This window comes from Peromyscus eremicus, chromosome 3, assembly GCF_949786415.1.
Source record: "Peromyscus eremicus chromosome 3, PerEre_H2_v1, whole genome shotgun sequence".
Taxonomy (NCBI): Eukaryota; Metazoa; Chordata; class Mammalia; order Rodentia; family Cricetidae; genus Peromyscus; species Peromyscus eremicus.
The window spans coordinates 19,241,728-19,268,061 of record NC_081418.1 but is presented as its reverse complement, the minus strand read 5'-3'; the positions used below and the strand labels follow the sequence as shown (position 1 = coordinate 19,268,061).

The 26,334-nt window shown below is 41.6% G+C and overlaps 1 protein-coding gene across 2 annotated transcripts in view; it reads right to left on the bottom strand.

The window, feature by feature from the left end:
- The window catches only part of Ppp1r9a (protein phosphatase 1 regulatory subunit 9A), a 268,157-nt gene that overhangs the window by 125,145 nt on the left and 116,678 nt on the right, over nt 1–26,334 (bottom strand). For both annotated transcript variants that reach the window (XM_059257348.1, XM_059257349.1), the window contains exon 2: nt 1,902–2,034. In XM_059257348.1, coding sequence (XP_059113331.1) covers nt 1,902–2,034 — 133 coding nt within the window. The remainder of the gene's footprint in view (nt 1–1,901; nt 2,035–26,334) is intronic.

The window sequence follows — 26,334 nt, the reverse complement described above, 5'->3', positions numbered from 1 at the left end:
CTTGCTAGTAGTAAGCAAATTTCTCAGATAGCTTGTGTTCATGAAAATTTTACATATTAGCAAAATCTTTTCTTTCCTCAGGAGAAGCAAATGCTTCCTGGGATACACACTCCTTTTCACTCTCAGTGGACTATGAAAGTCCACTGCAGGACAGCTTTCAGAGCTGGGAAGCCCTGACCTGATTCCAGTCATTTCAAAGACGTTTACTTTGGTTTTTGTTCATTTTTTTAAAACTCGTATTCTGTAAGATTGTTATTTTATCTTTATCCATTAGGATTTCCCCTACTTTACTGGGGAGCCATATGGCATTTTCTTAGTTTTCTCTGCTCAAGAAAATTTCCTTCTGTTACTAATTGCATATCTCCTCTCTTGTTCCATTTTTCTCTTCTGTTGGCCACAGCTTAGGTGTCAGTGCTTATTCTTGGTTCTCTTGGGTGCTTGCTATCAATGCAATGGGTCTGAGGACATTTCTTACACTGAGCTCCAAGATCCCCAATGTGAGTCTCAACAATAGCCATGCTTGTCATCTCAACTTCTAAGGTCAACATTTTCATTAGAAAAATCAATGAATTTGCTGTTGATAACGAGTTAAGGATGTCTTTTTGAAGCCACTACTTACTATCCTTGAGTGACTTCCTTTGCCTCTGGGTTTTTCCAGTCATCTGGTTATCCTGCCCCTTTTTGAATGCTTCTCAGATCTGTCTGGTTTCTGCTCACAGGGACACAATGCAGTTCCTCAGTGCCCATCTCAGAGGAGGGTAAGCACAGCCATCTTTGCTCCATGCATCAGTGGCTTCTGTGGTACGCAGACTGTCTTCCAAGGGGGAAATTCAGGACTGACTGTCTTCTGCTCCCACTTCCCCTTTACCCCTTCAGTCTTCTCCTCAGAGACAGAGAAGGGAACTTTCTTGTTGGAAGCTTCTTGTAGCTCACTGTCTTCACTCCAGATCTTCGCAAGCTTCCATAGAGCCTTCCCATTCTACCATCACATTCTGAACCACTGTGCCTACCCTCTCCACCACAAACCAGAAAACTCCAAACCGGTCCTCAGGGCCAGCTCTCTATGGGCACTTCCCCTCCCTGCCAGCCCTTCTGATAACACCATCAAAGCAGTGGGACACACACACACACACACACACACACACACACACCATCTTAGTCTGGGTTACTCTTGCTTTTCCAGACCAAAGTTCCACAACCCTCCCAAAAATAAATGGTCAGGTCTGTCACAGCAATACCTCATGATCTTGGTACCAATTTGTCTTAGTTTGGGTTACTACTGCAATGACAACACACCACAACCAAAGCTACTTAGGGAGGAAAGGGTCTATTTGGCTTACACTTCTACATCACAGTTCATCATCAAAGGAAGTCAAGACAGGAACTCAAACAGGGCAGGAACCTGGAGGCAAGAGCTGATGCAGAGGCCATGGAGGGGTGCTGCTTACTGGCTTGCTCATAGCTTGCCCAGACTGCTTTCTTACAGACTCCAGGACCACCAGCCCAGGGATGGTCCCACCCACAATGGGCTGGGCTCTCCCCCATTACTTATTAATTGATGTTCTATAGGTCTGCTTATAGCCCATCTTACTGAGGCATTTTCTCAGCTGAGGCTCCCCGCTCCCCAGTGACTCTGTTTGTGTCAAGCTGACATAAACCAGCCAGCAAGCTCCCATCTGAACTACCACCATCCCTGATAGATTAAGGAACTGGGTTGTTTGGGAGCTGGTGAGATAAAGGAGTCATTTAATAAATTATTCACTCAAAATCTCTTTTTGAAACTTGGTAAACTTCAGGGAGAGATACAATTCATTCAATTCTTAGGAACAAGCTAGTCTGGAAATGCCACTCCCCGTTACTTGCAGAGACACAGAGACACAAGCCCCGGAGTCCTGCTGTACCTTTCTCCAGCTCCACGGGGAAAAGTTCCAGCTTTTCTACTCGCTTTTCAAGTTCATACTCAGCAGACGCAGCCACAGGGTCAACTTCATCATTTCTCCTGTCATAGTCTTCGTTGGAGTATGTGTTGAAAACCTATAGTAAAAGGCCAAGAGCAAATAAATGATAATTCAGAGAAGATGCCATCAAGTATCCCAAACTACATATCTTAATGAAAAAACTACTATGATACATTTCTTCTTTGTTTCTTTTAATTTTGTATGTGTGTGTTCACATAAGTGTGTATGTGTGTAAGGATATGAGTGTGGTATATATGTTGGGAGTGTCTGTGTGTGTGATGCCCACAGAGAGTCCAGAGGATGACACTGGATATTCTCTCCATCATTCTCCTTATTCCCTTGAGACAGGGTCTCTCACTGAACCTGGAGCTGGGTTGGCAGCCTGCAAGCCTCCAGATGCTCCTGCTTCTGCCCACCTACATTTCTTGGACTATAGGTGCATGTTACCATGTCTGGCTTTTTATATGGTTTCTAGGAATTTGAACACAGGTCTTTATGCTTGCTCGGGAAGTTCTCTTACCTAGTGAGCCATCTCCCCAACCCACAATTCATTTCTCCTAACAATCATTCGATATTTAAAATTAATCAAGATGCTAAGAAAAGGAAAACTGAATCCAAAGAAAAGCAACTTACTAATCAAAAATGTATGAGTCACTTTATCAATTTCAATAATTTAAGAGAAAACAGTAGCCATAGACTGCTTTGTGTGACTAGCAATATTCATCAACCTTTATTTATTCAAGATAGAGTAACAAGTGCAATGATCTATTTCCTGGTCAAACTAGAGTAAAGCACATCAATGCTATCTTGCCAAACCCCAAAACTGAACCTGTCCTATGGTATGGACTATAGTAGCCCCATGGGTGTAGCGTATCAATGCTATAATTACATCCTAATCACAGAATTACTGAAATTGATTTCCATTCTAAACTGCTCTCATCTGCCATCAGTCATTTTACTTGTATATAGATTTAAATTTAATTTTCATTGGCTCTTTCTAAGAAATAGCTATCAACATATTGCTCAAAAGCTGTAAAACAAATAAGATATTGACAGTCTTTTTCTAACTTAGGTCATTCAAAAGACTACGTGTGGCCTTCGGACAGAGCCATAATAAATGTGCCTATTTGCAAAGGAACTAGTTATCAAATAACTCAGTACACTGAGGAGTATTTGAAAGAAAGAAATGTATCTATTACTAAGTGCAATCAATACCTAGAATAAAAGCTGTCATTATTAATTCAATTCAGAATTTATTAGGCATCTAAATTATGTCTGAAAAGGCTCTGCAAGTCTCCCCTCAAACTCTTATAACCTGGAAGTGAAAAGCTTCTCAAAATAAATTAAAAGGTGTAATAAAAACAGAAAGAAGACTGAATGAGGTAAACAAAGAAGGAAATGTATCTGTCTCCCTACCCTCCAACTGGCCCTGCTACTCCAGGTAAAATTTGAAATGCATTACTGGAATATTTGTGATTCTTTTCTTTGGAATAAAGCAAGAGGATAGACATGGCGTCCGCACAGGCAGGGGCGAACACAGTGAGGCTCCCCATGGGTGTCACTTCTCACAACCATGTCCTTGGAAGCTCCGTACCTGACTGGACTGATTTTGGCCACTTCTCCCACTGCACTCTGTGGTTTGACCTCATGCTTCCTGGAATCTCACTTCCTCTCTACTGGGTTTCTCCACCACAGCAAACATTATTATATTAAAATGCACATCTCTATACTCTGGAGTTTGGTGTTTTATTTATTTTACAGAAAATCTGCTTTCTATGTCCTTATCAAGTTATAAAACTCCTGACTTCTCGTAGCCTTTTTGTCTTCCACTCCCAGCTTTTGGGAGTCACTTCCTAACGTCTACTCAGTCAGCCGGATTTGAACTCACCAACTCTATACTAGCTATAGTGCTAGACACTGTCAGCTACTTTTCATTGTTAGTTCACTCACGGTCTGAAAACCCACATGGGCATGGAGACAAAAAAAGTTATAGATGACTGAAAAAGAAAAGTAAGAATTGGTTATTACGGACTAACTATTATTGACTTGGAAAAGGTATGGAAGTCAACAAATAATAACTAAAACTAACATGTTCAGTAATGCAATGTTAACATTAAAGTTTATAATACAAAACATGAATAGTTTTTGAAAACATAACAAAAATGAAAACCTATAAAATGTCCCATGATTTCTACTTACGATGTTGAAGGATTTCCTTCTCTATAAAACATAGAAGCCCTATATATAATCCCATATTATTTTTCCTAAACTAAAATTTTTAATATTATAAAGACTATCATTGCTCCAAATTTGCTGTAAATGCCAGTTTACAGTCATTTGTAAATTCATGGCAATTAATGTCAAAATCACACCTTTTTAAAAATTAATTAGCTGAAAAAACTTAACCATGATCAAAACACTTACATCAAAACTTCTTTAATTAAAGCAATGTAGTTTGGTCCTAGATGTATTAACAATTTTATATTCTGATCCACTCCTTTTCTATTCAAATTAGTTACAGTGGTGTATTTAACAATATAGAAGGAGTTGGATCTCCATCTAATTATCAGAAGTTCATATCATTAACAAAAATAGAATTCATATTGACTAAGAAAAGATGAATAGCCATCTATCCCCAGGCATTAGTGGGTGTTTTGCTAAAGCACCTCCCACACCCATGGGTATAAAACTTGTAGATGTACAAATAAGGGCATCATATAAAATTGCTTACTAATTGTGTATAGTCTACACATATCTTCACACATTTTTAAGCCATCTCTAGATTAATTATAACCCAACAAAATGTAAAAGCTGTATATAGTGGTGGTATGCTGCATCACTTAGACAATAATGACAAGGAAGAGTCTACAGTTCAGATGCATTTTTCTGAATATTTTCAGTGTGCAGTCATTGAGTTGATACAAAACATGCAGATACAGAAGAATGATTGCATATACCGTAATAATGCCGAAAGCAACATAGGATGATGTTTAACTATCAGGCTACAGAGAAGTTACAGTTACTAGAAGTCTTAAAGAAAACTAACAGGTTCATTAAAAGTCAATGCCGAGAAGCTGGGGGTATAGAGGGTGATCCTTACCTAGCAGTTAGGAAATGCTTGGCTCAGTACTAACATTGTATTAATCAAAATTAAAGCGCTTCATATGGTGGCACTGTCTATAGTCCCAGCACTCAGAGGCTGAGGCAGGAGCATCTCTGCACAAGACCAAGTGAGGGTTACATAGTAAAACTGTGTCACAAAACAAAGGCAAAAAAAAAAAAAAAAAAAAAAAAAAAAAAAAAAAAAAAAAAAAAAAAAAACCCTTCCTGACAATGAAATGACATAATGAAGGTATAAAAAAAAAAAAACAGGGATTAAAACATTGTGATAAAGGGCTTTCTCAACTCAAAGAACTACAACTAATTAAAATTCAATGACCGCAATCTTTATCAAAAATTAAGCAACTAAAAGTTATAGCCAAGAGGTATCATATGTTCTTCCACAAGAATTATGGGAAAATACAACCATATTCATTTGGTAACTATATGAGAGGAGGAATAGATACCTCAAGTTGAGCGTGATAGCTCACTCCTGCAATCTAGTACTTGGGAAGCTGAGGTAGGAGGACTGGCCAAGAGTTTTGAGGCAAACCTGGGCTACATAGAGAGTTTTATTTAAGATTGTACTACAGTGTAAGTCCCCATTAAAAATAAACCGAAACACACAAACTGGATAGAACTAAGTAATAGAATATTTGCCTAAAATGTATTAGGTCCTGGATTTGATCTCCAACATATATTTTCTCTCCCTCCCTCCCTCCCTCCCTCTCTCTCTCTCTCTGTCACACATACACACATACACACACACACACACACACACACACACACACACACACACAAATGATCTGAAAATATACACCAATATTGAGCTAATGTTATATCCAAAGATTCATAGAAAGACCTACAAGTGTGTACAAAGAAGTACAAGGAAGTTCATTAGAGTACTATTTCTAACAACTTAAAGGAAGGAATTACCTGCATGTTCACCAGCAGAGAAAACGGCTTAGCAAACAGTGACATACTCAGACAGGTAAGTGACTGAAGAGGCCTGCATCTCTAACAGCATGGAAGACTCTACCATATAGATGCCATTGGGCCAGAAGAAATCACTGCAGATACTTGTATTCCCAACTACAACGATACCATTTTAGCACGGCACTAATTTTAGTCTAATTTCAAACCTCCCTAAATTGCCCAGCTATGTAGCTTTTGCCAGCCATGAGAGCTGGCAATGCTAGGCTTCCTTATTTATGAAATAATAATAATAATAATACCACCCCCAGAGAGTTATGAAAATGAAATTGCATTTGATTCAACATGGACAGAGGCACTTTCCCAAGGCAGTACCGAAGATGGTATTTCCCTAGACACAACTCACTTTAAAAGGAGTTTTTAATATTTTATCTACTATTGCCTTTAATGTCCTTTAAATAAAACTCCGCATGGCTAATTGAATACTAGAATGTAGACTAACTGAGAATATTCCTACTTGTGTGCAGAACAATGAACTCTCATTCTACAACAGGTCACTGCTTGTCACAATTTCTATTCTGCCTGGGACAGGAAGACCCTAAGAGGTGAAAGGAAGATTGGGTTAGATAAATATCTCTTCTTCCATCTACATTGTCTTGATTCTTTCAATTTTCTTGTTATAGTTGTACTATTTATGCTTATCTTACTCTGCAAAAACAGGGATAACAATCAAATAATCGGAAATTCCTGCACTATCATGGCATTTCTGTCTGCCTTTCCCCTTTCTATAGAGGTATCCGGGATCCCCAGAGTCAACAGCATCAAGATACATATATTTAGTTCAGTCACCTTCACATTGTTCCTGTGTTATTTCACTGAGAAAAGCAAACAAAAGGATGTTTAAGTTTAAGGCCTCTTGATTCTGTGCCAAAAAGCAATATTCTCTTCCCTGATCAAAGCAAACAAAACATGACCTCATCTCTGCTTCCCAGCAGCCAGGCTTTCAGGATTAACAAGTTTGCAATGAAACTAAGCAAGGACACTTCTGAACTAGCAACCCCAGGCTGTGAAAACTGGATGAGGTAAGAACAAGCTTATTATAAAATTCTAACTTGAATAGTTATCTTATTTACATGTTCAATACTTTAAACAACATTTCTTCAAGACAGCAATGCTTTTTTCAATGTTAAGTAACATTTCTTTTACTTCCTTGTGATACATTTTAATCAACGCAGGTCAAAATAAATCCCACATGCCCTGTAAATACAACTGTAAGGCATCTCTCTTGATGCTTCCACAGGTCACAGCTGCAGCTGCAGGCTGGGTTCTGCTTAATCTTCCTGACAGATCAAAGATGGAAACTGTCCCAGGTTCTAGCGTGCTGAGTTCCAGAAGATGGCTCTGCACAGTACTGCTGGGGACAAGCCAGGCACTTCCATACTCCCACAAATGGACTCCATTCATCATGAGCTTTCTTAGCAGAATCATAGCCCATCCTCATGGGACTGCAGGGACTCGCTTGAAGAGGCTCTAATTGGCAGCTCACAACAAACTATGGACAACGGTCCTCGTCTTCACATTTAAAAAAGAACTTTGGTGGTGAAACATTTTGAAAGGGGCTCCTAGTCACGGCAGCACTGTATAAGCTCAAGTATCTCTTTCCGTCTCCAGAAATGAGGTCAATCTACTGAGGCCAATCACTAAGAACAGCGTGTAGACCAGAGGATGGGAAAGGTTCGTGCAGCAAAAGGAAGCCAGCCAAACTGGAGGTCATGGTTTTCAGTGCTGGGATTCAACATTAACAGTCCATGGAGAATCTATGGAGGTGGGGCTTGTAGTTCCTGCCTACATAAGCTTGCACTGCGTTACAATGAAAGAAAACCCCAAATTAACTTCTGCTACGTGTGGAAACATTCTGAGCCAGAAGGTATAAGAGACACATAAGCCTATCTCATAAATCCAGCAAAGCCCCAATTTCTGTGCTTAAGTCATTCCAAAACGTAATTTGTGTGATAGATTTTTATAAACCCGCTCGCTGTACCATTCTTCAGTAGGACGTGTCCAGCCCCTTATTTGCATCAATCACGACTCTTACATGGCAAAGCACAGGACCACAGAGAAGATTACAGCCAGGCACCAGTCCAAGAGCCAGAAACACGGGTCTCACCTGCTCAGAGTCCCTTTACTTAAGATGTTTGTAAGCCAATTTACCAATTTTCCAATCACTCATTTCACCGTTTGTAACTTGCCTCATTTAGTAAGCTGTATTAATGGATTTAAAATACTTATCTTTGGAGTGCAGACTTCTAATTAGGATCTTTCAAATAAATGCTAGTTAATCCTAGCTTGTGGTTTTGTGACTAGGGAACCTAGAAGGCTAAAGGCTCCCAACACTAGCCAGATCCATATATAGTATGTCATATGTACTTATATAATTTAGAAGAAATTTTAGGTATGATAAAACTACAAATTCTATTTGACTCTTTAAGAACTTTACACAAAACTGACGCAATGGGTAGGGGAGATGTATAAAGACGGTGTTCACTTTTCAAATTTTTATATGACAATGCTAAGTAGGAAGTCAGTAAGGGCAGGTTTGCTTCACAAATTTGAAGTCTAGTGTAGGTCCCTAAAGAAAAGAAACAAAAACAAACAAAAATGCCCCTACTTTCTTTCCCACAAGGCGAACAAGAAAACACAGTGGGTCCAAAGACAACAGCAAAAGCTGCTATTTACCACTGTTCTCCAAAAAGACAGAAGCAATGGATACGTGCACACACACATGGAAATTCGGCATACATGGTGTGTATCTTACTTGATTTATGTTCAAGTGGATTCCACAACACACAAACACAAAACCCATATGGTCGGAAGCACGCTGGAAACAGGAAAGTTGGTGCTGTGGGTGAAGTCCATAGACCAACTGTGGCAGAATTCCTCTTTCTTTGAAGATCCTCAACTTATCCATAAGGCATCAGCACATTATGAAGTATGCTCTGCTTTAGCCTACTAATTGAAATGTTAATATCATCTGGGGAGAAAAAACCTGCCTTCCTAGAAACATATAGAATAAAGTTTGTCCCAAACTGACTATCATTAGCCTCCCAAACTGACTCCTAAAGTTTCCTGTCACAAAGCTCTTCAAATGGAATACTCTCTGGCTTACATGGACTTCGGGGGCCAGAGAAAAGCACTTTTCTTAGAAGCATTCAGAAATAGGGCTGAAGTTTTACCTACAGCGGGCTCAGATCTTCCTGACAATTGGACCATTTCACATAGATAGCATCATCATTCCCACACTTAAACTACTAAGTCAGGGAAGTCTTTTCAACTACAGTTAGAGAGTGCTGTGGGGAGTCTACATTCTTCTGGCACATGAACCTGAGCCACCAGCCTTGCAGTGTGGCCTGTTCTCAGGACCTGATGCACAGAAGGGATCAGTTCCAATAGTCAGCTTGCTGGGGTCTAGAACCAGCTCTCAACTCTTCTGTTTGTTTGTTTTATTCTTTTCTCATATATTACATCCCGACTGCAGTTTCCCTCCCCCTCTCCTCCCAGTTCTACGCCCCCTCCCCATCCACTCCTCCTCCATTTCTCTTCAGAAGCAGGCAGACCTCCCTGGGGTATCAACCAAACATAGCATATCATGCTGCAATACGACTAGGCATATTCTCTCATATTAGACTGGACAAGGCAACCCAGGAGGAGGAAAGGGATCCCAAAAGCAGATAAGAGTCAAATGGCTCCTGTTCCTATTGTTAAGTGTCCTACAAGAACGCCAAGCTACACAACCATAACATATATGCAGAGGACCTAGGTCAGAGCCATATAGGCTTCCTAGTTGCTGGTTCAGTCTCTGTGAGCCTCTATGAGCCCAGGTTAATTGATTCTGAGGGTCATTTCTTTGTGGTGTCCTTGAGCCCTCTAGCTCCTGCAATCCTTCCTAGTCACTGCATACTACTCTGAGACCAAGTCTTCGATCATAGCTATTGCTGATAGTAAGTTTCTGCTTGTTTTGGTTTTGGTTTTCAACATTCTCTCATAAACATGCAACTCTGTGCAGTGTTTGGAGGATGGATCACTAAAATACACTTGTCCATCTATTCTAGTTGAACTCATCATGCTTTTTACAGTCATGCTATTGACATTAACACACTACTAATTTTGTCAACTCTTTATTCCTACATGGTTTAACATACACTCAAATGCAAAGCCAAAACTTTATTTCCCTGTTCAGTTAAGGGTCAGGAGGACAACATGGAGATTTTTCCAATTGGATAAAAGATAATTTAGTATAATTTAGCAAAGGGAGATTTGTGAGAGACTCCCCCCGCCCCACAATTCTGAAAATGTTGATGGCATGAATGGCTTCCTTCACATATATAGATCCACATAGAGACACAAACCCTGGACTTAGCAGTAATGTGGAAATGGGGAGGAGTCTAACACATGTGAAAAATCACATCACCTGAAAAGGAAGGTAAGAAGTCAAGCTGAGTATGGTGGCTCATATCTATAATCTCAAGACTCCACAGGCTGAGGCAAGAAGATTGCTATGAGTTTAAGACCACCCTAGGCTACACAGGGAAGAGTATCAGGCTACCCAGGGCTACCCCAGGATCAAACCCTCCCTGTGGCCCTTGGAGTCAATTTACGTTTGTTCCCATGTGCACTAGGCTCACTTTTATAACCTCCCTGCCATGCTAAATAAAAGTAAATTAGTCTATCTATGAAGACATTGATACACTAAGCCATATTTCTAGTCCTCCTCATGGGTACATAGGGTGTTATGTCTCCAACTTTCTCAAATTGAGGTAGAGCTATGTAAACACTACTGGCTGCTAGGTTCTGAGAGAGAGAGAGAAAAAAAAACAATCTATGTCATTCTCTATCTAAGGTATTTTATTGCAAAGACAAGACCTCCCACTATTGTTACCTTCCTGTGTTGCTACTATCTGAGAAATAAATACAAATATGGGCCTTCCGAAACTGGTAAGCACATGAGCAACCACAATGCTACAAAGAGCTAGTCCATCATCTAAAGAAGCACCTGCTCATGCAGCATAATTGCAAAGATCTGGTCTTGGTTTAAAGACACAGAATTAGAGTCAAGAGATAGAGACACTACCCATCCACTGACCTCACTAGAGGCAAATGGTGACGCAGGAGACTCAAGCCCATAGTGCTCAAGTGCACTAATCATCAGTAGATATGCCTGTCTATTCTGCTCAGCAGGCTTGATCCCAAAAGCTTGGTCCCTAGGGGTCACAAGAGGGGCCGAGGCAGTTCCAGTCCTTCTCCCCCACTTCTCCTTAAATACGACCACGGCACTTGGAGGTGGCGACTGGCCGCGGCACTGAATGCACCTTCCCCATGATCCACTTACCATGTAGGTAGCCCCCTTCCCTTACACAGCACAGAGAACAGTTTCTAGGATCAGTTCTTATCTAAAAGCTACAGAAAGAATGGGCAAAATGGTGGTCAGAGTTAGTGGAGATATTGAAAAGTAAAAAAAAATTTATATCGCTGAGTCTTCTTAATATATACCTTGATAATATTATTCTTGTATTATTTGAAATGATGAAACTTGTCATTTCTCTCAATATATTCATAGAAATGCATTGACGGAAAGACCTGATGATATCAAGCATACATCTCTGGATTCGAGATGGCACTAACTATCTTATACTCAGAGATAATTAAAAATCAAATATAGAAGATATAAACACTTCGAATTCCAAATAGTTATAGTGGCTCTGCAAAAAGCCAATATGGACATATAAAGTTAAATCTTTAATATATATGTATGTATGCACACACATCCATACACATTTATAAAAATATGTGGTGTTCTTAAGAGCACACACATAACAATTTTCTCTTGAAAAACTTATTATTGCCAGGCATGGTGGCACACACCTTTAAGCCCAGCACTTGGGAAGCAGAGGCAGCGGAACTCTCTGACTTACAGGTCAACCTGCTTTACATGTTGAGTTCCAGACCAGACAGAGCTACCTAGTGAGATTCTGTCTAAAAAAAATAATTAATTACTTAGTTAAGATATGTTAACTACCACTCTAATTGTTTATGGTGATTCATGAGGAGACCAAAGGACAGCTCTGTGGACTCAGTGCTCGCCTTTCATTTTTATGTGGCCTCTGGACATTGAGCGCAGACTGCCAAGCTCGCACAGCAAGGCCTGTTGCTAGCTATGAGCCATCTTGCAGACCGAGAAATATTCAATGAAATAAAAATCATCAGAAGGGCCTATATCTTTTATTTATAAAAAAAAAACAAAATTCAGTATAATCAATACCATTTATCTACAAACATGTGTTGTTAAATTACTAGAAGATATATTTTTAAGTCCTTATAAATGTAGTTCACAAATAATAAAGAGTTGGATCATTCAAAATTTACGAAATTCTAGGACAAGTCCAAATTAGTGAGTTTTTAATACCCCTAGTGGACAGTTTGACAGAGAACTGGGTAATCTGCTACTGGTCATGTTTTCCTTAGTGTTTTTCAAATTATTATGAACAATTAAACATTTCCATGAGAAATTAGCAATGCTCTCTTGAAGCTCAGTGGATCTCTCATTTTAAATCAGAGGCATATGCTTTGCAAGCTGACAAATGGTAGCCAGTATGAAGTAAATTTCTGGCCTTGGTACAGTTCCCAATGGACATGTGTCCTCATCAAAAAAAAAAAAAAAAAAAAAAGACTAATTATTCCAAAGGTACTTTGTAGATAACACGAAACTCCACAATTAGTAGATTTTAAGGAAAAGCGATTATCTTTAGTAATCTTTATTCATGATTCAGTCAGTTAAAAAGCCTGGAGCAGAAAGCTTGGGTTTCCTGGAGACAAAGTCCTGTTTGTGATTGCAAATGCATCCTGCATTGGTGTTCTAGCTTCCTGGTCATTCCTGTAGATTCCATCCCTGCACAGCCTACTCCATTTGTATGAGCCAATTGCTTGCAAAAATCTCCTGGTATGTACCACTACTGGTTCTCCTCCCTTGACTCAACTTGGATGAAACAAGCACTCCATGTCTTCATCCTGCAGCAAGGCAGACAGAGTTTTTATGGAAACGTCTTTCAAAGTGCTAAATCTAACCTACACAACTTGTGAATCAATCTAATGGGTCAGGAGTGGTGCGGGAGAAGTCGAAAAATACAGGATACACAACATCAGTATTTATTCATGTATGAAAAATACTCATTGTACTTTAAAAATTAGTTTCAACTGAACATATAGACACATTTATATTCCGTACCAATGTAAAATAGTTGTGACTTGGAAAGTAAAGGCACAAAGGAATTTAAGAATTTAAATATAAGCATCTCAAATTACTGAGATTCAAGTGGTAGCTACTGATCCAGAAATAATTAACCTTCATATTCTCTCTCTCTCTCTCTCTCTCTCTCTAGAAATAATTAACCTTCATATTCTCTCTCTCTCTCTCTCTCTCTCTCTCTCTCTCTCTCTCTCTCTCTCTCTCTCTCTCTCTCTCTCTCCCCACCTCACTAATTCATTGCAAATTCTTACTGAGCACCAGCTCCCTGGTGGATGCTGAGCTCAGTACTAAGAATGAGAATGGCCTGTGACCTTAACCCACACTATACCTAGAGAAGAGGACCACAGGGGCAATGGCTAAGCCCCTCCAGGGAAGGCAAGGAGAGGTGAGCAAGAGAGCACTTGCTGAGAACCATAAAACCAGAGACTTCACCAGCTCTGGTGACAGTCAGCAAATCATAATTAGGGGAGAGGAAGGGAGTGGTGGTATCTTAGAAGCACATGAAAGGTAGAAATGAAAAACAAGAAGAAAAGTACAACACATGAAGCAGTTCAACAGCCTGTGGCTACAGTGGTGCACGAGAAACGGGCACGGGAAGCTCAGCATGGAGGGGGCTTTGGGGCAGATGGTAGACACAGGAATAAAAGCACTCAGCAGACACCGTCATGACAAGTGCTCTTCTTTCCAAGAGTGGGCATCTATGAAAAGGGTCAGCAGTGCTAGAACCCAAAGGAAAGCAGCCTTCACAACCCTGGGGAGGTCTCTGGGGGTGGGGGCCGGCCACTCTTGCTGTGACAATGCCCCTGGTGCTGTGCTCAGTCATCCCACAACAGAGGGAAGTCTGGGATGCGGCCACACAACTCTGGCAAAGGTAATGCAGCCAGAGGGTAAGGGTGACATCAATCTTAGAAAGTCAATGAGCAAATTAAGGTGTTGGGCACTGAAGTCTCTCTTCAAGGTCAGCCCGGCGCAGGAGGGCCATACCATGACAGCAGCAGTAAAGGACCCAAGTTCGCAGGACACAGCTGAGCCCTCTTTGGGTGAATTACACAGGCTACCTGCTATCTGAAATCTTGTCTGCAGGAACCATGGCCGGTCTCTGGAGGTTGAAGACAACGAGCACCTGATTCCCTAGGCTCTCCTTCAGGCCAGATGCTCAGAGAGGTGAGAGGGAGCATTTCTACCAGCAGCGAGAGACGTCCCCGCAGCAGCACCGAAAACTTTAATTTCAGTAAAAGTCATGAGTGAAACAGGTTTGGTTTTCACACCCCGCAAACTGAGACCAGACATGCTGTACTGCACAAAGCAGACCGCAGCGGAAGCCCAAAAAGCAACTGTCAGGTGTCGCCTCTCTACACTGATGCTGAGTTGGTGAGCCTGACTAGATGTAAAAGGAACTTTACTGCACTCTGGGCAGCTGTGATGAGGCAAATGTAAAAGTATGTTGCCCCACAAGGCGGGAAGGACTTGGCTTCCTTTTAAATAAACAGACCCTCTCATTTTGGCTTATCTAAGAAGTTCAGGCAAATGTAACTGATGGGTTCTTTGGTGTCACTGAAAACATCAATATACAGTTAAATCTCTTAACTGTCTCAAGGTTCCCTTATTTACAGGCAGAAGTGCTTTGCAGGAAACAAGACAATCAGTGATCTTTATCAAAACATGTGGAAGATGATGTTGTCACATTATTCTTGGTATGTTTAAAGAGAAAACTGCCAAGACACCCATTATCATGGGATTAATGGTCAAATCTGGAGATCACTGACCCTTGAATAACACTAAGTCTAACCTCATACATCTCATAATAAGAACTGATGACTTTGTACATACTGTGAGAACCACTGTTTTTTAAATCAATTGTCTCCATGACCTCAGAAACTGTTCACACAAAAGAATTCAGCAAAGCTCACTGAGAATTTCTTTTTCTTTTTCTTTTCTTTTCTTTTTTTTTAAAGCTAATGCTCTGTTAAAGAGAAAGGGATAAAATATCACTGCTACCTTGGCTCCTGATTCTGTACAGCCAGTCCATATTCGTGGGCCATCTTGATGCCTTGATAGGGCCTGAAACTCAATGGCAGGTTCCCAGGTCCATCAGACTTGAGGACAACAGGACCCTTCTCTCCACAGGGACTTGGGAGCAGAGAAGTCTTCCTCTTTTCGACCACCCACTCCCATAGTCAAAATCAGTCTAACTCTCTGATAGATTCTAGCTCTTCTCATTTCCTATTTCCTGCCTGTTCAGATCCCTAGTAGTTAAGATATCTTGTTCCTTAATTCACTGCACTCTGCCATTCCTGAACTGTGGTTCCAATCATGTAATTTGGGGTCAGGAAACAGCTCTGGGAGAGAGGGACAGAGTCAATTTTAAGTGATTTAGTAACTCCTTTATACACACTTTTACTATTTTTAACATGACATGTATTGGCCAAACACTACTTTCTGATGGTAATGGTGTGGGAGGGACATTTCTGAAAGCCTCCTAAGGTTCTCCATTACCTGCAGATCAAAGTTCAAACACTCAGAAGGGCATTTGCTCACTGGCTCTAGATCCACTTTTACCCACATTCCTTGCTTTCACTTCTCCTTGTATGCAAAACCTCCTAGTACTTGATAGTACTGGTAGTATTTGGTAAAGTATTTACCTGGTAGTGTTTGGTAAAGCCTCTGCCTTTCCCATACGTATGTTACACTTTATATATATATGAGTGCCCACAGGTTCTATTCAGAGGACTACAGGAAGCTTGAGGATAGAGCAGTTTCATTCATGTTTTTATCATCTTCTGTTCGTAATAACATGAACAGTTAGTTATAATTGTCACTGATCTATGTGTCACTGATACCTTCCATATAAACCATATTAAAGAGAAGAATAATAACTTGTTTAGTATGAGACACATTATTCTTGCACAAAAAAACTGATATTGAAACACTGCATGCTAATATATGAAACTTTTGAAATTATTAAGTAGTTGCTTAAGTTTAAGGAAAAGTTTAAAGTAAAATAACTTCCAAACAAGGAGGTCCCCACATGCTCTCAGTTTAGGATAACGATAGAGCTAAATATCCATAGCTGACATCATTTGCAAGACTGCGTTCTAGGAGAGTTGACTTAACAGCATGGTCTTGGGTGTCATCTCAGGGACCACATGCCACCAAAACAGGGCACATACTTTTGGAATTAATTTTAGATCTTCCTGCAGATAGTCAGAGAAAAGGCCTCTAGGCTCATTTTTAAAGGGCCACTCTGCTTCTGCCAAGAACACTTCTGCTTTCTTCTCTTCGCCATCATGATTATAAAAGTATATCATTTGAGAGACAAGACATTAATATTGGGTTATCTGGTTGAAGTGTCTGGCAGGAAGAAGTAAAATATTTAGGAGTGTTTCAGTGGTTGTTAGTGAATTTAAATGTGCAAATTAATAAAAATAGTTGGCTCCTCTTAAAGCTTTGAATGCAGCATGTGGCCCTGAGTGATAAGGGGTCAGTTATGGCTGAATGCCCCACAACTGTGAAAGATTAACTGACTATAATACAGGAGTCTATGTCAGTCTTATCCCCTAGACACGGTGGTCTGAACCTGAGAAACTCCACCTGTTAGTGTCTGTCTTCTCCTAAGCCCCAAATACCAACAACCAGTGTGTAAGAGTTCAGGTCTGTGGGAACCTGTTCCCACTCATCCCCACCTGCTGGACTGACATAAACAACAGAAGGGCCTGCACCATGTGTTTCAACCAACCTGAAGAGACAGACTCAAATGCCCCTTTGCCACTGATGAACTGCCTGACAGAGCCACGGTAGCTAAGAGCAAAGCTGAATGAACAGAATGTTGCCTCCCTCTTTCACTTTGGAAGAAACCAAACTCAGCTCTGAAATACAGGTCTGTCTCAGTGTATTGTCTATCCTGGCCTTACTGTGAGAAACTCTCTGGTCTACTCTAATATCCCTCTGTCATCATCTATCAAGCATTAAGTATTTTGTGCTGACTAACTTCTGTGCGTCCTTGTGGTGTTTGAATGAGAATGGTCCCCTATAGGCTCTTGTTTGAATGTTTAGTCACCTTTGATAGGATTAGAAGAAGCAGGAGGTGTGGCCTTGCTGGAGGAAGTGTGTTGGTAGGTTTTGAGGTTTCAAAAGTCTATGTTAGGCCTAGTCTCTTTGTCTCTCTTGTCTCTCTCTCTGTCTCTCTCTCTGGATTAGGGTGTAGCTCTCAAGTCTTTCTCCAGTGCCACGTCTGCCTTCTGCCATGCTCTCCACTATAGTATAATGGAACAGGCCTCTGAAACTATAAGCAAACTCCCAGTTAAATGTTTTCATTTATAAGAGCTGCCATGCTCGTGGTGTCTCTTTACAGCAATAGAACACTGACTACAATAATCCTCCTAGACTGTTTAAACCACATTACCATCTGGCATCTTCAGCATAAGATGGGTACCTTTTCCTTCATGTATCTCCAGCACCTGGCATTACTTCCTCTCAACAGAAGATCCTTGTTATATGTGTCTTCTAATAGATGCTGCCTGGTAAATACAGTTCTCTTGGAAACCGTCATTTAGGTAACACCCTTGAATAGGAACTCTACTCATTCAGCAAAACAACTGTTCAAGGCCAGTATTCTCAGCACTAAGTAGAAGAGGGCAGGGTTCCCGCAAGTTCAAGGCCAGCCTGACATACACAGAGAGTATCAGGCCAGCCAACACCACATAAAAGACCCTGTGAAAGGGATCGCCCAATGACAGAGAAATGGAATGAGATCTACATGAACAGCCTGGACATGAGTGGGGGTAGTGAAGGGCGAGGGTCGAGGGAAAGAGAGCTTGGGTGAGTGGGAGATCCCTGCTGGATCAACAACAGAGAGGGAGAACAAGGAATAGGAGACCATGGTAAATGAAGACCACATGAGAATAGGAAGAAACAAAGTGCTAGAGAGGCCCACAGAAATCCACAAAGATACCCCCACAACAGACTGCTGGCAATGGTCGAGAGACAGTCCGAACTGACCTACTCTGGTGATGGGATGGCCAAACACCCTAATTGTCGTGCTAGAAACCTCATCCAACTACTGAGGGATCTGGATGCAGAGATCCATGACTAGGCCCCAGGTGGATCTCTGGGAGTCCAATTAGCGAGAATGAGGAGGGTTTATATGAGCGAGAATTGTTGAGACCAAGGTTGGATAAAGCACAGAGACAAATAGCCAAACAAACGGAAACACATGAAATATGAACCAATAGCTGAGGGGTCACCAACTGGATCAGGCCCTCTGAGTGGGTGAGACAGTTGATTGGCCTGATCTGTTTGGGAGGCATCCAGGCAGTGGCACCGGGTCCTGTGCTCATTGCATGAGTTGGCTGTTTGAAACCTGGGGCCTATGCAGGGTCCCTTGGCTCGGCCTGGGAGGAGGGGACTGGACCTACCTGGACTGAGTCCACCAGGTTGATCTCAGTCTGTGGGGAAGGCTTTGCCCTGGAGGAGATTGGAATGGGGGGCAGGCTGGGGGGAAGGTGAGGGGGGCGGGAGGGGAGAGAACAAGGGAATCTGTGGCTGATATGTAGAACTGAATTGTATTGCAAAATAAAAATTAAAAAAAAAAAAGACCCTGTGAAACAAACAAAAAGACAAGAGCTATCCAAGTCTTCCAGACAACCTGGCAACATGAACAAAGAGATCTCCCTCACCATCTAATTGAGCCCCTTGACAGCTTCTACTACAATCCCTAGTACTCAGCCTATCCAAGACTCAGTCTAGAAGTAGCTATCTATAGTCAGAAAGTACAACTCAGGGTCCGTAACAATAGAAGGTAGTATGGGCAACTCAGAATCCATAATGGGCTGAGAAAGCTGCTTTTTCCAAGACTGGGCTTGGCCCGCCTTTTGCTCTGCTCTACTTCTTCTGTTGCTGAACATAATGTGAGTGAGTGAATACCCATCCCCCACAATCTAGCAAACCTTCCATTCTACTCAAGGGTGCCTGAACAGAGCCAGGAGGAATGGCACATGCCTAGAATTCCAGCTACTCCAGAGGCTGGTACAGAGGCAGAAGATCCACAAGAGTGAAGACAGCCTTGTCTAAATAGCAGACCCTATCTCACACCATAAACACAAGAAGGGTATGGATGCAAGTCAGTGGGAGATGACGGACTTAGCATACACAAGATCCAGGATGCAGTGCCCAGTAAGAAAAAGGAGGGGGTTCATTAACAGAAAACTAAAACAGACACAGAGGGAAAGGATGGAATCAATTCACAAATGAAATCTTGAATGGCAAATAGACGTTAAATCTTTCCATACACTATCAAAGTAAACTTTCTGGATTTCACATTAATTCATCTACACGTTAGTAATGCTTCTAGTACTAAGTTACACCATGAAAACTCACATTTATAATGATGTGCCTAAGGAACTGGGAACAAAAAGACTTTATATTTTATAATTCTTCAGTGCAGAATAAAACCACACTGAGCCATAGTTAATATAATAAACATATATTTGCCAACTGGTTTAGAGAATGCTTACAGTCAAGCTGTCACCAACTCAAGGAAAGGATTATTGAGTTTTAACCTTAAATATTGACAAATGACCACAGGCTAGATTCTCAATAACAAAAAAGAGTTAAGACCTGACTTCTCATTCAAGACAGCTTAGTTAGAAAACATTTTTATTTTAATTCTGAGAGTATGGTATAGGAAAGTCAGCCCAACATTCCTTGCAGACATCTGGCTGAGGCCTGCTCAGTGGAAAATTACTGTTCATGCTGAGCAAAAAAATAATACCATGCTTCAGTTGAAGTTTTCTGGGCTTAGTTCACAATGGCTTTTTGTATGCATGTTTATGTGGAAGAATTTTTTCATCATATGAAAACAGAAAAATTATTCCCTTGAGTTACAGTGATAGGTGACTGGAACATACTAATCAATCAGAAGAATAAAACTTTATTGAAAACTAAAAAATACTGTAATTTTTAAAAGTTAGCCTCTGGGCTACAAAATCACAGTTTTACAATTACATGGAAACTTAAGACCACATCAGGCTAACCATACCCTTCTGCAGTAGACTGTCCAGGAGCTGGCTAAGCAATGCAGTGTCTTCCCAGCACCCTGGAATGGTCACCACCAGCTGATCAAGTCAGGAGGAAGACAGAAGAAACACAATTACTATATTTAATCTAGATTCTTAGATTTAGGGCAAAAAGTCCAAATTTACCAGAATTCAAAGTTGGTGTCATATATTCCAGACACATTAGGATATTCTTTATACTTACTTACCTTGTATTCTAATGGAAGTGTTTTAGAACACGAGATAGGTGAGTAGCACAAGACACAATTCCCTGTGAAAAACAGAGACTGTGCCTCACTCAGGAACGGGTGACTTTGAAAGTCACACTTAGAACTCTGAGTTAAGGTTTGTGCCTTAGAAAACATCTAAAAAAATGAAAAATGGAAGTTGCTGTAAGGTAGCTGGGCCGCTGATGTTAAATATTCTCAGACTTTGATTTTCTACACTTACAAAAATGTAAATGAATAATTTCAACCATTTTCTATGGAAAAAGCAACCCATTAGCATTGCTAGTTATAAATAGATGTCGGCAGGATGACTCAGAAGATCTGTTCTGCCACTCGTGGTATCTTAAGAAAGTTGACCTTTGTAGGTCCCCATTTCCCTCATCTGTAAAAATGAGGGAAATAAAGTAAATGGTCTCAAATAATGTTCAGAGCTGTGATGCTTCAAAGTTCTGCCTACATTAAGTTTGCTATTTGAAGATAACAAACTATTATTCTTTGAGTGGTTTGCACCATTAGCAGAAGTGATTGAGAGAAAATGATCATCTTTCTATTAAGCTTTACGTATTATTATTCCATTTTACTTTTTTATTATATACTCTTACCAGTATCTCAAGAAATTCCAAGACCTCAAGATCCTAGAAATGATGAGAACTTCCTTTAGTGACTTCTCTTGCCTCTCAGAGGGTACATATCCCTTAAGAGTCACTGGCCACATGATCCCTTCATGGGGGACACCTGACAGACCAGGCTGCAGTTAGATCAGATCTCTGTCCACTCCCACCACACATTGCCTCACAACCTGGTGATCCCAGTGCAGAGAGATGCATTAGAGTATATTTAGTACCACATTCAAGCAGCCTCACAGGAGACCATGACTACATCATAAGAACAAACTTTTTTGTTAATAAACCATAAATCCTAGCATTGGCTAAATGTATCTGAATGTGTTTTGTAGCCTACATATGGCCATCATAAAAACCTGGTCCTCCACAGAAATGCTAACATAGACACCTATCTCAGTTCTATAAATATTACATCACGATTCACATTTTCCTATCAAACTCTCACTTCTTTAAGCATTATACACCATGAGCTAACAAACAGGCTGGCTCAGATTAAGGACTCCATGGTGCTGTGATGAAAGGAAACGTGCTTTACTTGTAGTGTAAAATGGGAGTGAGGAGAGCAAGAGTTCTAACGAACTACAGCTATGACACATTTCAAGGCGTAAAGCATTTATCTTTAAATATAACATCACACTCATGCCTGATTACAAAGACTGACCTAAAACACATTAATAAGGTCTCAGTGAGGTCAAAGTGAACATCTCGGTTACAATATTCACACTTCAATTATGTTTGTTCCTACCTCTCAAAGGATGAAGAAATGTTCCTGAAGGCAGATTTACAAGCTCTGCACATCTACATCAGGTGTGTCAGAGATGCAGAATGTACCTCTCAATACAACAGATCAGCCGTACACTTCGGCTCTCCCAACTGTCTTTTCGGTACCCAAGCAGCATTTCTATTAATTCCACTGACTTCTGGAGTACAGCAGTACGTACTGTGGTGGATTGAATGGGAAATGTCCCCAGAGGCTCACGTACTGGAACACTTAGTCCCCTGTTTGGGGAGGTTACAGGACCTTCAAGGGGTGACAATGAAGAGGAAGTCCATCACTGGGGACGAGCTTGGAGGTTCTAGAACACCGCGTCACTTCCTCCCCTCCCACTGTGCTCTGGAGACGGATGCAACATCATCAGCCAGTCAGGACTTCCCTATCCGTGGGCTCTATCGCTCTGCAACTAGAAGTCAAAATAAATTTTCTTCCTTGAGTGGCTTTTAACATCAACAGAAAGGCAATGAAAATGTCACTTTATATGTTATATTTACCATTTTGTGATGCTCTCATTTCTATTGATCATGAGCTATTTTCAAAGGTAAGTACATATGACTCCCATTTTATTGTTTTCTTAATTATTAAAAATATATGTGTATGGGTGCTGCGCCTGCACATATGTGCACAATGTTCATGTGCCTGGAGCTCAGGGGCAGACGACGGTACAGAATTCCCTGGAGCTAGGTTTGCAAACGGCTGTGAACACCATGTGTGTTCTGTGAATAGAACTCAGGTCCTCAATGTTTTGCGAAAGACAAATATATTTACGTGGACATTTTCTAGGGTCTCCGTTATGACACTGACTGTAATACTGATCAACTGCAAACTGTCCACCACAAGAGAATGACTCGAGCAATGCTGGGCTGGTACTGTAACACATGACTTCACTACACAGACAACAGGCACATTTCAGAAAATAAGTAATTAAATCTCAAAATAATGAACTTTAGAGAAAGACCAAAAGCATGTTTATCATTATACCTTTTATAGAGAGTGTCAACAAAGATAATATCCATTAAAAGAAAAAAATGGTTGGTAACTAAAATCACATTATTTAGGAAAGTGATTATTTCCTGGAAAGTCTCCAAGATTACTTCATTTAGGGTGATGGGCATTGTGGACATCCAGGCCTATAATATTTTATTTCTTTACATATCAAAATATAATTGTTAAGTATACAGAAGAATTTTTAAAAACAAAGATGACGAACACTGAGGGTCTGTGGAGCTGAGTTACATGCACCTAAGCTATCACTCCATGCAGTCCTCTGTGTTCAGTGTCGATTACAATAAAAAGGTGTAAAAGTAAATCTTGGCAGAAATAATTTCTTAGTGTCTTTGGGTCCATTTTCCCAGGTTTGTTAACTTTCCTGCTAGGTCACTGTGTCCTCTTGATTGTTCTCTGCCTTTCAGTACACAATCCTTTACAGATCCACCAACAACCCACTGAATTCTCTGTCCAGTTTGACCCTTACCGAAGACAGAGATTTCTCCTAACAGAGACCTTCAGCTGTGTGTCAGCACACTGGTGAAGGTGGACACTCTTCCCTCCTCTTTCCTAGTGGGGCCTCCCCAGCATGCCACACTCCGGAAGCCTTTGCCCTTTCTTTTTGAATCAAGGGCTTGCAGAGGGTGCCTCTGCCTTGTTTTCCAGCTCGGAGTTCCGGAGAAGAATCGTGAGGTCCCTTTGTCGTTCCTAAGTTGATAATGTCCCTTTTGCCCCTGGTCCCCGTCAGTTTTTCCACCTGATTGTACCTCTCCTGGATTCGATCTCTTCATTTTTCTCATAGTTGACAAGACTGCCTAGGTCTGCGAACTTATACAACTACCAACTTGGGGAAATTTTTAGCTTTCTTTGAATTTTTTTTTTTTTTACTTTTACCTTTTTGGGGAACTGAATTACAGATTCTTTTTCTTGTTGCTGACTGCCATGGTGGTGATTGACGATGGTTTGTTTGGTGACTTCTAGACTATTCTTTGTGGCAGGCTGGCACTCAGGCCCGCCCAGCTCAGGTGGCTTCCTCTCAACTGACAAGTGGCTAACACTCAGACTCCCTGAAGCTCAACTGTCCTCTAGTCCTTACAGCAGAGGCGCCCATGTCAGGACACATTTTCACTATCTGGCACACTGGAAAGCCAAGGAGCAGCAGAAGCAGGAAGGCCCGACATTCCTTCCTTACCCCTTCCTCGAAGGACCAGGAAGCTAGCCCAAACCTAGGATGGGCACCTGTTCCTTCAAAGACTGTCAAGGGAGAGATTTTGCCTCACACCTGGAGGGAAGGAATGACACAAGATGGTATGAAACAGAGTCGAGAAAAGACCAGAAACTTCCGAGTGAGTTATTCCAAGGTTAGTGCCATCATGCCCTCTGTTCTACAAGGATTGTTTCCAACGACTGTCCATGCATGTAAAGACAAATTTTCCTTCTTTCCCCTCTCCCTCCTCTCTTCTCTCCTCTTCCCCTCTCCCCTCCCCTCCCCTCCCCTCTCTCTCCTCTCTCCTCTTCCCCTCTCCCCTCCCCTCCCTTCTCTCTTCTCTTCTCTTCCCCTCTCCCCTCCCCTCCCCTTTCTCTCTTCTCTTCTCTTCCCCTCTCCCATTCCCTCTCCTCCCCTCCCCTTACCTCCCCTCTCTCCTCTCCCCTCCCTTCCCCTCCCCTCCCCTCCCCTCCCCTCTCTCCCCTCCCCTCCCCTCTGTCCCCTCTCCCCTCCCCTCCCCTCTCATCCCCTCCCCTCCCCTCCCCTCCCTCCCCTCTCTCCCCTCTCCCCTCTCTCCTCCCCTCCCCTCCCCTCTCTCCCCTCTCTCCTCTCTCCTCCCCTCCCCTCCTCTCTCTCCACGTGTGTGCATGGGTGTGACATGGGGGTCTAAGTAGACTACACTGGCCTTGAACTCACAGCCCTCCTTCCTGCCTCAGCCTTCTAAATACTGAGACTAGAGGTGTGTGGCATGCCAAGTCACTTGCTACTTCATTTCTGAAGGTCCTTGTATCAAGTAAAATCTGTATTAGAAAAATGGGCATGGTTTTCTCTTACTAACTTATCATGTCATCTTTAGCCATGAATTTTGCCATGGGTAAGAAAAAGGTTTTGTTTTTCACATACCTTATATGCCTCTTGGTGTTCAATGGATTTGTTTGTTTGTTTGTTTGTTTTGGTCTGGATTTATTTTTGTTTTTTTTCTTTTGTTTTGTATTAGTTTGGGGTTTTTTTTCATTTTTTGTTTGTTTGTTTGTTTTTTGCAGTGCTGTAGATTAAACCTAGGTCCTCACACTTGATAAGCAAAAATTCTGCCAGCAAGCTACATCCATCCCTTGCCCCGACCCTAGACTTCTGACATAGATCAGGCGGTTTTCACTTCGGGCTTGTGGGACCTCGGGGTCAGTGAGAGATAGCTTAGGACTTTCCTAGGTATTTCCTGAGAACTCACAGCCTGCAACAGCAAAGGACCTTCTCAATTCTCAGGAACATATCAGAACACCTCCAAACACCCTTAATACCACATTCCCTAGGCTTCCTTTTTCCTTTGGTTCACTGTCGTTTGTGCCAGCACATAACTGCTCCTACCACAGCAGGTATGGTAAACTGTCTGTGGTACGACCTCCCACTGCCACCAGAATAATCTACACACAGGAGAAGAGCTCTGAGTTCCTAAATCACAACAGTTGATGAATGGAAGCTTCCAGAGAATAACCGACAGGTCCATTAAAAATTCTATGTAAACGGAGTTTCGAAGGAGACCATCACAAACGGCCTCCAGGGCGGCTGCTGCCTGGCTGTTTCTCACCGAGGATGTTGATTTCAGGATTAGCACTGAAGCACGGGAAAGGCTGGGTAGGGTTAGCACGGTAAATTAAAATTTCTCAACTTTTGCTGCTCTCTCTCCAGCCTTGACATTTTCCTGGAATAAACACCTCCTAGTCGCTGCATGTCCAGCTCCCAGCAGCAGTTCCTGGCCACTGGACCAGGGCTGCCTTCCTGGAGAAGCACGTCTTCAAAGGCACAGACTCCACCATTCTTGCTGACATCATTTCATGCAAACTGGGCCACCTGGGCCATCTCCAGGTCACTAATGCACCTGGTAGGGTTGTTGGGTTTCCCTCTGTTTAATTTGTGCACAGATTCTATTCCTATGCTCATCCTGGATACCCACCACCAGCTCGCCTCGTACACAAACTGCTTTTCTTTTCAAGTTAAATAATATCATGTGTATGGGTGCTTGGCCTGTTTATATGTCCATGGACCACTGGCATTCTTGGTGCCCCGAGAGGGGAAGAGAGGCTTTCAGATCACCTGGAACTGGAGTTTCAGACAGTTGTGAGCCACCATCCAGGTGCTAGGAATAAAGCCCCGGTCCTCTGGAAGAACTGTCAGT